The following is a 14516-nucleotide window of genomic DNA, read 5'->3' on the forward strand; positions in this document are numbered from 1 at the left end:
GACGTTAAAAAACATGCATATAGTTTTACTTTAAAATACAAAATTACTAAAAATACAGGCTTAGGGCACTTTAGATACCTTAAAAAGTAGTAGAACTGTCTGCTGTGCCCTGGGGTTTCTTACATCCAAGAACTATCAAAAGCAATCTCTCTTTTCTGAGTCCTTTTTCGTCCCACAATGCTGAGGGGTGTGGTTTTTTGTTTTTTCTTTTAAAGCCGGAACCTTCAACTCCTAGCTTACTTCACTGTGATGTTAATGATGCTGACATCCTCATAGGGTTTGTCAGTTTTGGGATTGACTTTCACATTTGAGATTCTCTGAACAACTTCCATTCCTTTAGTCACCCGTCCAAACACACTGTGCTTGTTGTCTAGCCAAGGCTGTTCAAGGGTACAGGAAGAGAAAAAAGTCATTAAGATACAAAAGTAGCATGTATGTTAGGTACAAACCAGGAAGTAACTGTGCTAGAATAAGTACATGAATCTTATATATTCAGGCTATTAAACTAAGCACCATGTAAGTGCAAACTGATATTTTAACAAGTGAAAAACAGTGTAGCTCATGCACATTTGCATTATATTTGTATGCATTTAAACTCATCTTCTAAAAGATTTTCTTAGAGTATTACAGCAGACAAGTTCTATTAATGCCGTAGCATTTCAGAGGTTTTTTGTTGTTGTTTTGAAGGGTAATCTTAGTTTGCAAAAATGCTGTTTCAATACCTCTATTTGCTATTTTCAGAGATACAATTTAAGTGTATGCTTGTTTTGACAGTCCAGAATACTGGACAGGCACTAGTGATAGTTTGCTCGATTAGCAATCCCAACATAGGCACCAAAATAAACTTAATGAGCTTCAACATTATGTTAAAAAGAGATGCTTTTTTTAAAACATGATTTTGAAGTAAGTGCTAGGAAAATAAAGTTTTTATAAGTGACACCTCAAAGGATTTGTTTTGTGTTTTAGATTAATTTACCACAACTACTTTTTCTGGCTGTGAAGTTGCATACAATTAAAGCATCAATAGGGAAATTTTCCAACATGAATTTTGGTCTCTGTAGAGCTGGAATAGACAATTTTGGGAGCCATCCCTGCTCCATGTCTAAAAATTGGAACATTCTTAGCAATAGCCAGGATTCTATCAAATTTAAACAAGTATATTAAGTATTCTAATAATTTAGAACTGCAAAAGTAAGTGTCTGCTCTACTTAGAATTTGATACGACTCTTACTCTGTCAAAAGAAAGACCTCTTATGATCACAGCTGACAAAAATACCTTTCTTAAAGGAATGTTTCAGTGAAGCCAGTCATGTTTGTATGCAGCAGTTATTTCCAGAATAACAAAGAAAGGCTATTTGGACAGTACTATTTTCCTTTCACTAGAAGAATTACTTATTTTTATTATTTAGTTAACATCCTGGGCCTTAAATTGAGCTTTTAATATTACTTACAGTTGGCACTACTGTTATAAAAAACTGGGATCCGTTGGTATTTGGTCCTGCATTAGCCATACTGAGTGTATAAGGTCTGTCGTGTCGTAAAGTTGAATGAAACTCATCTTCAAATTCTCCTCCCCAAATACTTTCACCTCCCATTCCTGTACCTGTTGGGTCACCAGTCTGAATCATGAAACCCTGCACAGAAATTAAACGTTACTGCATTATTAGAATAAGCGATCAAAAGTGTCTGATGCCAGGTGAAGCTCTCCAGGCTGCTTTGTAACATCAGAACTGCTTCATACCCTTCAACAAAATCTGAATGCTAAAATGAAGTGGGTAAGGGACAGCAGCATTGAGGGTTTCTTTAAGTGATAATCTGCTATTCATCAAAAATAATATTACTCAGTGGTCTCTGCTAGTGAGGGATAGAAACCTGAACCTTCTGCAAACACGTAAGTTGTAGCAACTTGACTCTGTTGCAACAGAAATGAGAATCCTTACAAGAAATGTCCATTCTGACAAGAAATGTATAAAATCCTAATTCAAGCAAGATTACCACATTGATTCATTGCTCAATTTCAGTTTTTTTTTTTTTTTTTTTTTACCTTGTCAGTTGTAGGACAACTATCAAGCAACTTTACTAAGTGATAAAGCTCTTCAGAGCCTCAGAGTTGTTCAGATCTTACAGGGAATTATGAAACCATTCCAGAAATGCTCTGTGCAGAAGTGAAATGAAAATGTTGACAGAACTAAACCGAAAGTTACATTATGTAAACCAACAGAAAATTAACTTTTTACAAGTTACCTTGATAATACGGTGAAATATGTGTCCATTGTAATAGCCATTTCTGCTGTGTACACAGAAGTTTTCCACTGTTTTGGGGCACCTGAAATCATGCAATAGAAAATGCAGGCTACAATAAGTATTTAACTGTAGTGTGGCAGGGTCATAAAGATTTCAGTTGAAACTGAGATCCTGTTGTACTGAGCCCTGTTTTAACACATTGCAAAAAGGTCTTTCATCAAATAAAGGACACTCCCTCCCATGCGTGCCCCCCAAACCCAGAGCTGGAAGTAAAGAAACCAAGGGGAGTATCACCTTGTATGGATACACACAGGAAGCCAGCAGCAGGGGCTACAGCAGATTCTAACCCTGCCCTGAAGCCTAGTTCAAGGCACCAGTCATTAAATCTTCCTTTACCAGCTTTCTATTTTCATATTGCAGTTAGATTTGCAAAAAACAAAGAAGGAGTATATGTTCCCTAAGAAGAAAGCTGTTCAACATTATTTTACATCTATAATTCTATCCACCCAGATGTGAGGCATCTAAATACAAGGAGTGAAATCTAAAACTACAATGTTTTAGTATTATAGAGAAGCTCTCCAAACAGTTTTCCTCCTTTGAAACTACTGACTGCTGACAACAATTGCTGGGAACCAGGGGGAGCAGGTGGAAAAATGTTGTTGATTGGGGGAAGAAAAAAAAAAAAGAAAAAAACTTTCCCTTTGTGACTTCATTTTTCACACCCAAGAGGGTTGTTACTGGAGTTGCAGTTCTTTGCCATAGCTCTTGACTGGGTTTGAAAAATAGATCAGTAGTCAGAGTGTCTGTTTACACAGATAGATTCAGACAGCCACACACACATTTTCCCAGGAAACCAGAAAGCAGTCTGTAAGCTGAGTCTGTAAGCTGTACAGCTACATGAACTATGACAAGGAACATTAGTTTGGGCTTAGTGATATTCTAAAGCATCTCCTGGACCAGAGCACCAATGGCATAACTATTGGAACACACAAGATTACAGTCTAATTCCAGCCAAGCAGTACAAAAGTAGGCATTCACAGCGTTATTCCACTAGCACATGGCCCAAGATTTAAGGGGCATACAAAGTTATGTCATGTCCTCTATCTTCTCCTTTATCTCTTATTACATTCATCATGAAGAGATTTTAATTTCAAAACTCACTGGAAGGAAACACTAGAACAGGAAAGCACAAACGTGGTAGTGTTGTATTTAATCTAAAAAAAAAAAAAAAAAAAAAAAAAAAAAAGCCTGCCGAACATTAAAGTGAAGCATGCAGTGATATTATGCATGCAATTATACTTGACACAGGCATGAGAATTTAAAAAAAAAAATCAAAAATATGCAGCTTGTTCTGTCATTCATTGGTATATGTTGTACCATTACTGCAACCTATATACTACAACTAACAATTCCAGGAACTAGGGCTTGAGGCAAGGAGACGTTGGTGAGAGCGCAGTGGAAGACTAGCAGTCCTGTAGGGCAGAATTAAGGTTGTGTTGCATTTTCTGTGCTGATGATAAAACGGGAGCTTGGGATTTACACAGACTACGTTTAAATGGTTTAAGTTTCAATGTACTTACATAGCCTGACAAACCTCACAATCTTATATAAAGCCTATCGTTTCACAACATAATCTTTACATGCATTAGGTAGCATCATGAAGCAGAGATGGCTGACACAAGAATTTAACCAAGTTATACATAAAACGCCTTTTCCGTTATATGCCTGTTCTTGGATATAGACAGCGCTCATGTTATACGCTGGTGTAAGTTTTATGTTGCTCTTGAAGGATGAGCTGCAGTAACATAAAATGTAAGAATACGACAGCTACATTTGGAAACTGCAAACAGTACTGTTCCTCTGGCTTACATAGACCTACTAGAAGATCTTCTACTACAGCTGCCAACATCATTCTTTTTCATGATGGAATGAAACAGCACTGCTTTACAATAATATGTAGCTTGGACAGAAAAGCATCACGCGCTATCCACATCTGAGGCTTGGAGAAAAATAATAAAGGACTAAATCCCCCAAACCAGAAATTACAAAGACCAAAAACCATGAAAAACATGTAGGGCGGGAGCAAACAAAACACCACGATCATGTAAAGACGGACAATTCAGTCAGATGCAAGGTTTTTCATATTCTCATCTGTTGTAGAAACACTCTTAAGCTGTTTTTTGAGTTACAAAGGTAAAACATGGTTTCCTGCCAATACGGTCCCGTCTTGCCTAAGCCACCCCTTAATACAATACCCCTTATCGCCTCTTCCCACCTTCTCTACTAAGCAAAGGACAAAACATACCCTAGCTAGCTGAGATTCATGTGAGACACTGTTGTTGTCAAACTACAGATACAGTGGTTGAACTTTGTTTCCTTTAGCAGGGCACTAATTCTAGTCTCTTTTTTACCCAGCCTCCAATTATCATGCAACTTTTAGAAATGTGGCAGTCTTTCAAACTGCAGCGCTCCTGTAAATATGGTTGAAATAATTCAATCAGAAGTAAATAGAAGAAAAACAAATGATAGGCAACACAGAAAATATATGTGAACTAGTGGCCCCTCACTGTTACTTGGACCTATTTTTAGTTTACTTCTCGTTGACACCCTCTAGTAGCCTGACGTATTAAGAAACGGCAAGGAAACAAGGTCGGAAGAAGAGAGGAGGAAGAGAACCGTTCCTAGCTTGGAATGCATCTCTTGGATACAGATACTGGAGAACACAGAGGGAAGGAGCAACAGAGTAACAGGAAAAGTACCAAATACATACTCAACAGGAAAAAGCTTGATATGAATGTCTCCCATGCTTGTGTGGATAATGGCACTGTCTGAAACTCTTTTGGGACCTTCCGCCTGAGTGGCTGCCATGACCTCTTCTTTAGAAGGTTTCTCATTAAACACATCTCTGTCAGAATCTGCACTCTTTGTATCTTCTGGTTCACGTTTAGTAAACTGAAGAACAAAAACCCAGAAGGTTACTATTCCTTTTCTTTATCTTACAGTGTGCTCTGCACCTAAGACATCACTGTGACCATTCAGCCTGCTAAACACCCAAGTGGATTTGAAATGTGGACAAAGAATTCACAAATCTTTGCATAGCACATTAAGTGCATTATCAGCACTCCCAGAGTCACAAATTGCAAGACAACTAGTTGTAAATCCCAGTAACTTTTTCTAATCTCTCTGTATCTTCTACCTCCTCTCCTTTTCACCATAAAGCCCGCACTAGTTCAGCACTTTTTTTTAGAGAGGAGTGGAGAATGTCGAGGTGTTCCATTCTGTTCAGATGGAACTGGCATGTCTTTTGGTTTCACTGCAAAGACATGGTATGTTCTCTTATACCAATACTGCATTAATGTAAAACTACAGACACAAAAGCAAATTTAACTCAAAATATGACAAATCTCAGAAATGAGGTTTTTACACTAGTTCTTAAAGGAGCAAGACATGCAGTAAATATCAATGAGCACACAACCACCAATACACTTACATATCAAATGGCAGTCACCAGATTTTTGCATGCATTAATTTGCTGGCTAGTCATGTTTTCTCTAAGAGTATATAACATTTCCAGATTTTTTCCAACTTTTCTTCCTCACCTGTACTGCTGAGAGTGGTGTACTACCTTATATAAAAGTTACACAAACCACACAAAGTAACCGCAGAAAGTTTTAAGTAGTATACCATCTTGCTCTGTAACCTAAACCAATTCAAGCACAAATAAGACAAGGGAGGGCCTGACCTCTAACCTCTACTGTGATCACATCCCAGATTAACTATGAACTACTCTAGAATTGCTTGTCTGTTTTGCTTATTTACTGCATCTCATTCAAAATCTGAGCGTGAAGAGGAAGACGACTTCAGTCTTTGTTACTTATCCGTAATGCACTTCAGTGCTACAGAGTCCTGATGCTTCTCTTAAGTTAATCATTTTATGCTTGTTATATATTTTATACACATGCTTAATTATTGCTTTTTAATTGGTGTAAGATCTGGTCAGGGTTTTAAAATGTTCTTATGTAAGTTTCTTAAGCTAAACCAAAAGCCTATGCGCTTCTCAGAGAACTATAAATTAGACAAAGACATCCAAATTTTTTTTTTTAACTGCTTGAGCAAAATAGCGAAAACAAAACTAAAGACCACAAATCTCCTTCTAGTCAATTTTTAGTCCGTTCAAGCTAAAAATTCTAGAATATATTTGTAATTTAAGGAGATGTCTCTGGAGAAGTCGTGTGCAATTCTTCAATACAAAAAGCACTAGAAAGGAGAAAATTAAAAAATAATACATGAAAAAACATAGTAAGGAATGGAGTTGTTCAAATAGAAACCACATACCATATAAAACCTATTTTTTTTAAAAGCTGTGCAGATTACTGTCGGATCTGCCTGGATGTTCTGGAGAACAGGGTTTTCAGATGCCTTCATCTCTATAGTGATTGCAGCACGATGTTTCTTTGCTACTCCTTGGAACAAAGCTAGTTGCATCACCCTGATGTTTTCTTGTTTGCCCAAGATACGAATACACCTAAAGTACAAGATGTAAAAAGGTATAACTACCGTTATCTGCTCATGACACAGTCAGAAAGTCTCCTCTCTGACTGCAAAAGACTCAAATCAAAATTCCTAAAGCCTTCTCAAAGCAATTTTTAGTTTGTTTTTATAGATTGTTTACAATGCTTCGCTGTTCAAACTTCCTACATAATTTACTAGTCAATCACCCTGCCCCATAAAAACTCAACTCCGTTCATCCACATTCACTTTATGTTACTACATCCAGTTAGCCATAAATTACTTGATTATACATTTTAGTAGCAAAACCCTTTCCGTATTTTCTCCTCATTTTATTACACTTTAAACCACGGCTCTTTAATAAACGTGGGAAAATTTTATCTATGGTTTAATTTAAGGCTCCCAAGCAAAAATTAAAAAAATAAAAAAATTAGTAGCATCCACAGTCATAGCACGTATATACTAGAATTTTGAACGAGTATAGACTTTGAAACAAACATCTATTTCCATATGTCTCACTGTAACTTACCTGTTAGTCTCTACATTTATGACCTTAATGCCCAACATTGTTCCATAGAGAACGAAATGTCCAGTTTCATCAAAAACTATATTAATTAATCTTACTGCATCCACTTTCTCCAGCTCACGCTCAACAGCCATGCGTCGGCCAAACTCCATGTCTGGTAACTGTTGTCTCATTTGCTGAAGTTCAGTAAACATCTACGGGGAGGCAGGGGGGAAAAAGATCACTTACAGTACGAACATACTTTAAACTTTTGACCCAGCCAAGAACCTATACACATGCTTAGGAAATATGGAATTCCAATGAGACTAATCAGCTCTTATAAATTACCTGAAGAATTAAAATACACAACTAATGCCTTTTTTTTGGATCAATTAATAGGCATATCGCAGTACTTAGGCCTCAGACAAAGAAGAAAAAGTATGTAGCTATCTAACAAAATTCTTTGAAGATCTCTTCATTAAATAAAATCATAATAATGTAAACAATTAAATGTGTGAAGTCTAGCAATACAAAAAATATAAATGCAAATGAAGAACTCAGTTCCACAGTACAGCTAATACAAATTAGTAAGAAATAATTTTTGGTCCGACCAATGTAAAAGCCAAGGAAGAGAACAGGGAAAACCTCTCTGGAAGGAAAACACAGCAATGAAGCTTAACTTTTAGAAACCGGTGATCATGTAGGTGGAATGTGCTGGTAAATAAGTTCAAATAAATAGACAAAAATCCTCAAAAAAAGAGAAGCAAGACTGAACTCACACTCAGAGATTCATCAAAGACTCTCATGAGCTTCCCCGTCAAGAACCGGAAAATTCTAACTTTTCTGTCAGACCCAAGAGTAGCCATTTTCTTGCCATCAGGTGAAAAACTTATACTGGATGGGTAAGCCTTGCATTTAGCAAATTCATATAAATCAGTATCTGTTTTATACTCCCAGTTCACGTTCTTGGGAAATTTATATTCATGAGGAGTACCAGTCCAGTACTCAATCATTCCAGATTTGTCAGAAGACACTACTACTTTGTAGATAGGGTTCAACCGTATCTGAGTAAGAGAGGATGTATGGAGTTTATCAAAAACATGAAGTGGCTGGTTATTTCCTCGTCCGTCATAGATGAATATTTTTCCTGTGCTCTTCTCAGATGTGGCAACAGAAGATATGGCATCTCCAGGACAATATACCCATTCACATTGACCAGGGTAGTAGCTGCAAGAAAGAGTAGAAGGAAAAAAAAAACATAAAAGAAATAAGAAGGATTGGTTTTACTTAGGTAAGAACTGAATTACTTGATTTCAAGTTGATAGTATAAAAGAAGCAGATTTTGAACCTTATTTACTAGTCTTGCTACTATCTGACCTGCTAAAATTGAATGGTGTTATGACCAAGCTGTTCGAAGCAACACAAATCAGTGGATGGATCAGTTAGCCAATCTCTGTTGTTCCCACATTGTTTCATAAAGAGGCTGTGACAGAAAGCTGAGGTAGAAGAGTGTGGGTAAAAAAGAAGGAAAAGGATGGAAATCCAACATGACAACACTGGTGGCATTAAAGATTACTTACAACTCAATTACTATGACTCAATCGCATTTCTCTTCTGCCTGGAAAGCGATTAGCACTTCAGTGCAAATGACGACAACCACACTTTTGCCATCTACTTAAGGAAAAGTACAGCTGAGTCTTGCAAAAAGTAATCAAAACACTTATACATTTATTAGCAAGAAATCAGTGATCCTAAGACAACCAGGCTGTATTCTGTAAGTATTCTGAATGAATTTGATAACGAATGCCTTTGCTACTAGCAAAAAGCGTACACTATAAATAAAATAAGATATAACTTTGGACCATATCTCTGACTGTTTTTAAAGTCTCTAAGCAAAGATTCTGAGCATCAGAATTGAAACTACAACTACAAGACAGACCACAAAGATATGATACACACTCCATAGGAAACTTATTTAGTATTCTTTCACAAAACAAACACTAAGAACTGACAGATACTAATCATTCGGTTTTTTAATACCTGTCTGGCAAAAATTCTCAGAAGGGCTATTTCAGGTTTTCTTTGGAAAAAGGGGTGGTTACAGTAACAGAACCAGCGCTTTTTGTCAGGTTCACAGAAGAGGATAGGAGGCAAAAAAATTGCTGTAAGCGTGATATCCCATTACTCTGTGTGCTATTACCCAAAATTTCTGCATGAACTAGCCCTTCTCCAGATCACTAATGGAAACATAAAACATGGGGATTTGCAGATGGCTACATTGGATAGATTAGTTAAAATTGAAAGGGTCTGAAGAATTTGAGATGAAGCCAAACAATGGCGAAACATAATGGCACATACATATCAAAGCAGACAATGCAAGATAACGCAAGTTGAAAGGATCACACAGAAATGATGAATTCTACATTAACTGTAGCAAGCCTGAGCAAACAGCTGTGAAAAATTTCTCAGGCAGGTCAACAGAAACTATTTGCTCAATAAACAGTAATGCAGAACATAAAGCAACAAGCTCATCAGATTTTTAGAAGGGTATTCAGAACGACATTTGTATTACAACTGTATGCTTTTCACTTCTTCATTAAAGAGTTAACTTCAGGTCAAATCGAATTATCTCTGCAAAAAAAAAATGTATCAGAGGGGAAGGACATAAAAAAAAACCTTTAAAAAAGTCTTAATTATTGGAGATGAGAAAAACTATTTAGAGAAAACAAATCAGGGACATACTATAGACAAGTATACTACCTATAGGTAGTATTCAGGGTACTGCTGAAGCGAAACAAACAAAAATTCTACCTAAATTTCTCCTGAATGCTCACAAAGTAAAAAAAAAAAAAAAAAAAAAAAAAAGTCCTCTAGTATAGTGTCAAATTAAGTTTTTTTTAATTAAACAGTGGAATAAATACAGGAAGGTATATATTCTTAAATCAATTTAAAAATAAATTTATTCTATTTTGTCCTACAATTTTGTCAACTTTGTAGTAATAACATAAGACTATTAAGCACAAAACACCAGCAAAGGCTAAAGATTAAGGCTAACTGGAATTTTTTCCACGGCAGACAGACAAGAGAGAATCTATTCTTATGGGCTAAGTACATTATCTGGAGATAATGTTACCAACACCATCACAAGCAAAGAAGCTAATATAAGCATTTAGACAGGGATTCCGAAAGATATTCAGACACTATATTATTTTAACCTCTTTCAAAGCAGTGAAAGTTTTACCACTCTTTCAATCAGGAGAGCTATGGCAATAATAAACTCAAAAATATTCAGACTTTTTTTCAATTTCAGAATTAATCAACAAATAGTAGACTACAAGGAATAAATATTTTCTGATTTCAGGAGGACTGTGGAAACATCAGATTTTCAACCATTCTTAGTATAGCATCCTTTGATTCTCCCATTTTCCAAATCTACTCTTGTAAAAACATGGGAGTTTATTTTCCCCTGTTCTTGACATTGTTCCAGTAAGATCCATTCCTGTTTTTTCCAAATTCTTCTACTACATACTGTGTAATTAGAGAAAATCTGTAATAGCAACACCAAGGAAGACAGTAATGTTCTTTTTAACAGAAGAAGGAAAATGCTATCCCTAAGTCAACAAAAAGGGCAGCTCCAACAGCTCCTCCTATACTGGAACTACTAGCTAGCTATGATTTTTAAATTCAGTGCCAGATAGCAGAAAAAATGATGCCTAACTTTACACATTTTGAGAAACCCCATATCTTTGTTGGTAACAATGTCTGACACAGAAGAAAGGCATAAACCTCTTCTACTCTTAAGAAGGGTACATACAGACTCATAATTTTGTTTGTTCAACCAGGCAATCTCCAAGCCATGGAGGCATTTTGGATAATGCAGCTTGCTTAGCTCAGTCTGACTTGAAAAAAACTCACGTAAAACATTCAGAAAAAAAATGTAACCCCAAACACTTCATAGTCCCCCCGACCAAAAAAATGTTTTTCAAGAACTAAGAAACTTACCCAAGCTTCAGCATGTTGATCATATCAAAATTTACCACATCAAACACCTTCATTGCTTTGTCATCTCCAACTGAACAGAATAAAGCCCCCTCTGAGCTAACAGCAATACTCTCAATAACTCCTACCAAAAAAAAAAAAAAAAGTTAGCGTATTATTAAGACACTGGAAATAGACATTCTTCATTTCAATACTCCACAAAAAAGGAAGACAGACACTAATTAAAAATATACAGACACCTACAGCTGTTTCTCAACCTTTTTTAATTTAAAAATCCTACATCTTTTTAAATCCACTTTGTATTCTATCGTTATTTGGAAGTTGGAAGCAGCCAAGTAATAATGAACTGCTTAGCTTCTGCATAAATGGAACATTATAATTACAATGATTTTCATTTAAAATGTTTATTATAAAAACATTGAGAACAACATTACAATATTGTAAAAAAAAAAAGTTTAGACTTGCATCTCTCAAAAAGAGAGAAAGCAGCAGAACTCTAGAAACCATTACAGTCATGATATTAATGCATAACAATCAAAATTTCTCTGTAAATGAGCCTTCAACAAGTTTTAATCACAGTACTTACTTTTGCTTTGTAGGCTCCATTCTCACATTTTGTTTCTGAATATACAGAGATGCTGATAGTTAAGATCAAGAACCTACCATTACAATTTTTCACATTAAATAGAAACATTACTTCTACTATTTACTATTATTATCTTTCTTATTGTTACAGGCTGCATATAAATTGTTCTTCTATCAGGTAGATCACCATTTCCAATAGCAGTAAGTACCTCAATGTTCTGTCAGGCCTGTTTTATGCTTAGCATAGTACAGAAGAGCTGTGTGTACTCAGCCCATAAAATAGGGTTAAAATACTGGAACCGCAGTTCAACTAATAATCATGCCATTGATGCATGTTACTTTATGGTTACAACAATTCCAGAGGAAAATAAATATATTATAGAAAAAAAAAAAAGTCTATGTGAAATAGAAATATTCACCACAGCAAAGTGAAAAGACCTGACTTCATGAAGAGATAGATGATGAGGGAGGAAGGTATCCTATTAAAGTAACATCTTTTCAATCTTTTTTGGATTTTATGTACCCTCTTCACTTATTTCTAAATAGAAACTCTCTCCATGTCCTGGACATTCTCCCCAAAAATAGGGCACAAGGTAATGCAAAGGATGTAGGGAATCCGGACAAGACGACTCACCAAGTTTTGTTTCCATCCTGTCCCTCCTGCAGTTTGGAGCAGGATGAAACAGGACAGAGGAATGAAGGGACCTAGATGGATATCACTTTATACCTGACTGCAATAGATGAATCCCAGAACTCCTCTCCTCTTGGTTTGCGCTACCTGTTCAAACCACTAAGCAAGGGGGGTGGGGACCATGTTCCTTTAAAAATGAAAAAGTAATATCTCACCTAAGTGACTACGAAAATGTTTAACAAACTCAATCCCTTCTTCTATTTTTTTCCAGAATTTTACATGTCCATCATGACTGGCTGTTATGATAAAATCTGTCCTGCAATTGCAAAAAGAAAATAAAAGAAAAGAAAAGAAAAGAAAGAAATTCACATGTAATGCACTTCCACACTGCTTCTGGGCAATAATTTGCATAAAGACACTACAATTACTGCTGTAAAGAGAATGAACTTTAAACAAATTACTGTGACAATCTGTCTGAATGGGCACTATCAATCTTGAAAAAGCAAACAAGTATTTTAACACGCTCTAGGTTAATCTGTAAAAGGCCAATAGCCTGAATTTAAGACAAAACTAACACAGTTCCTTTTGATTTTGTACATTTTACTAATCTTTTAGGTTTGATTTTACAGTAGTTACTATTCACTAATAAATCTCTCTCTACATATATCTTAAAGGTAAGAGAAGAAAGCTATTTCCTCAACTGGTGCCAGTTCTGCTGGATCATATTTTACTGTATGCACAGCCAATTTCTTATTTCTGCACATATTGCAACAAGGATTTTAAAAGCCCCTTTTAGTCTATGTAGTTGTCTTCTTGGTAAGCTCTTTTCTTTATGTTTAGTTTTTGAAAACCTTAAAATACCACCTCTGAACATAATAAATTTCTGTTATTAAAGTTCTACAATGAAAATTTCCCATCATATACAAGAACACATTTCTGACAACAATATACTATGAAAAAAAAGAGACTTACTTAGTACATGCTACATGCGTAATGACATCTCTGTGCATGTAACTGCGTTCATACATTGAAGCGCTTGGAAGATTTTCAAGATAGACATGTTCAAATTCAAGGACTGAACAGGATAAAAAGAAAAACCAGGAAATTTTGTGTTCATAAAGACGCACCTAACTTCTGTTCTCCATTAATTACCCTTGAATACCTTTCATTTTAGTCAAGAAGACACTAGAACTTTCTGCTAACATAATATAAGGGATTTCCACTGTGGTTTCGTGCTCAGGTTTCTTAGAACTATGACAGATTAAAACCAGTTGGACTGTCCTTTCAACCATATAGAGGCCTGCTTTCAAAACAACTATTATCTTGACTTTCTGAACATGTAAAAAGAATCTTAAAAATACAAATATGAGAAGTCTGTTATTAATGTCACTCCCTCCTTAGTAAAGTTGTTGAAAAATAAATATTTCCCAGGTCAAATGTTCAGATTTGTAAGTACACTATTTCTTATTTAAAGCAAATCTTTCACAAAATAATCTGGAAATATAACGCCCCTGCTGGCAGAGATTGTTTTTAATAGTACTTTAATAGAACTTTTACTCATCACCAAATACCTCATGGCTCAATTTCCTTTTACACAAATAATCAGATGTTTTTAATATTTCATTATAAGAATCTGTACAGTACTGCCGGAAAGAGGATGGTCAATCATACCTCTCCTCCCCCCCCCCAAAATGAGGTCATTGTTACGAGATTCACAATCCCATTCAAAAATTACAATTTAAATTCTAAGTGCTGGCATCCGTCCTTTTCACTGTTTAACTGGCCCACCTGAAATGATCTGATTTACTGTTTTTGTCTGCAATTTTTTTATCACAGTGGTTAATATTTGCACAACTGCATTTATGCATCATCTGGAAGGTTTGCATCTGATGAACACAGGTAAGCTCACATTTACATTTCAGTGATTCCTATGGAGCCATGTGTTGCCTAGCTCATCAATTCCACATGTTAAAATACAGATTAGAAGCTCCCCCTACTCGCCCAACTTAGGTAGCAATCCACAAGACAGTGCCATGTTAACTC

The 14516-nt window shown here is 35.8% G+C and overlaps 1 protein-coding gene across 1 annotated transcript in view; it reads right to left on the reverse strand.

Annotated features, from left to right (window-relative positions):
- LOC104146882 (peptidylprolyl isomerase domain and WD repeat-containing protein 1) overlaps positions 1 to 14516 on the reverse strand; it is a 15361-nt gene continuing 845 nt past the window's right edge. The window contains exons 2-11 of the mRNA XM_068926393.1: positions 13446 to 13548; positions 12689 to 12789; positions 11261 to 11381; positions 8038 to 8485; positions 7283 to 7473; positions 6580 to 6769; positions 5015 to 5196; positions 2245 to 2326; positions 1452 to 1634; positions 1 to 380 (exon numbers count right to left, since the gene is read on the reverse strand). Of these exons, the coding sequence (XP_068782494.1) occupies positions 237 to 380; positions 1452 to 1634; positions 2245 to 2326; positions 5015 to 5196; positions 6580 to 6769; positions 7283 to 7473; positions 8038 to 8485; positions 11261 to 11381; positions 12689 to 12789; positions 13446 to 13548 (1745 nt within the window). The 3' untranslated portion in view covers positions 1 to 236. The remainder of the gene's footprint in view (positions 381 to 1451; positions 1635 to 2244; positions 2327 to 5014; positions 5197 to 6579; positions 6770 to 7282; positions 7474 to 8037; positions 8486 to 11260; positions 11382 to 12688; positions 12790 to 13445; positions 13549 to 14516) is intronic.

Source organism: Struthio camelus, chromosome W, assembly GCF_040807025.1.
Source record: "Struthio camelus isolate bStrCam1 chromosome W, bStrCam1.hap1, whole genome shotgun sequence".
In the NCBI taxonomy this organism is placed as follows: domain Eukaryota; kingdom Metazoa; phylum Chordata; class Aves; order Struthioniformes; family Struthionidae; genus Struthio; species Struthio camelus.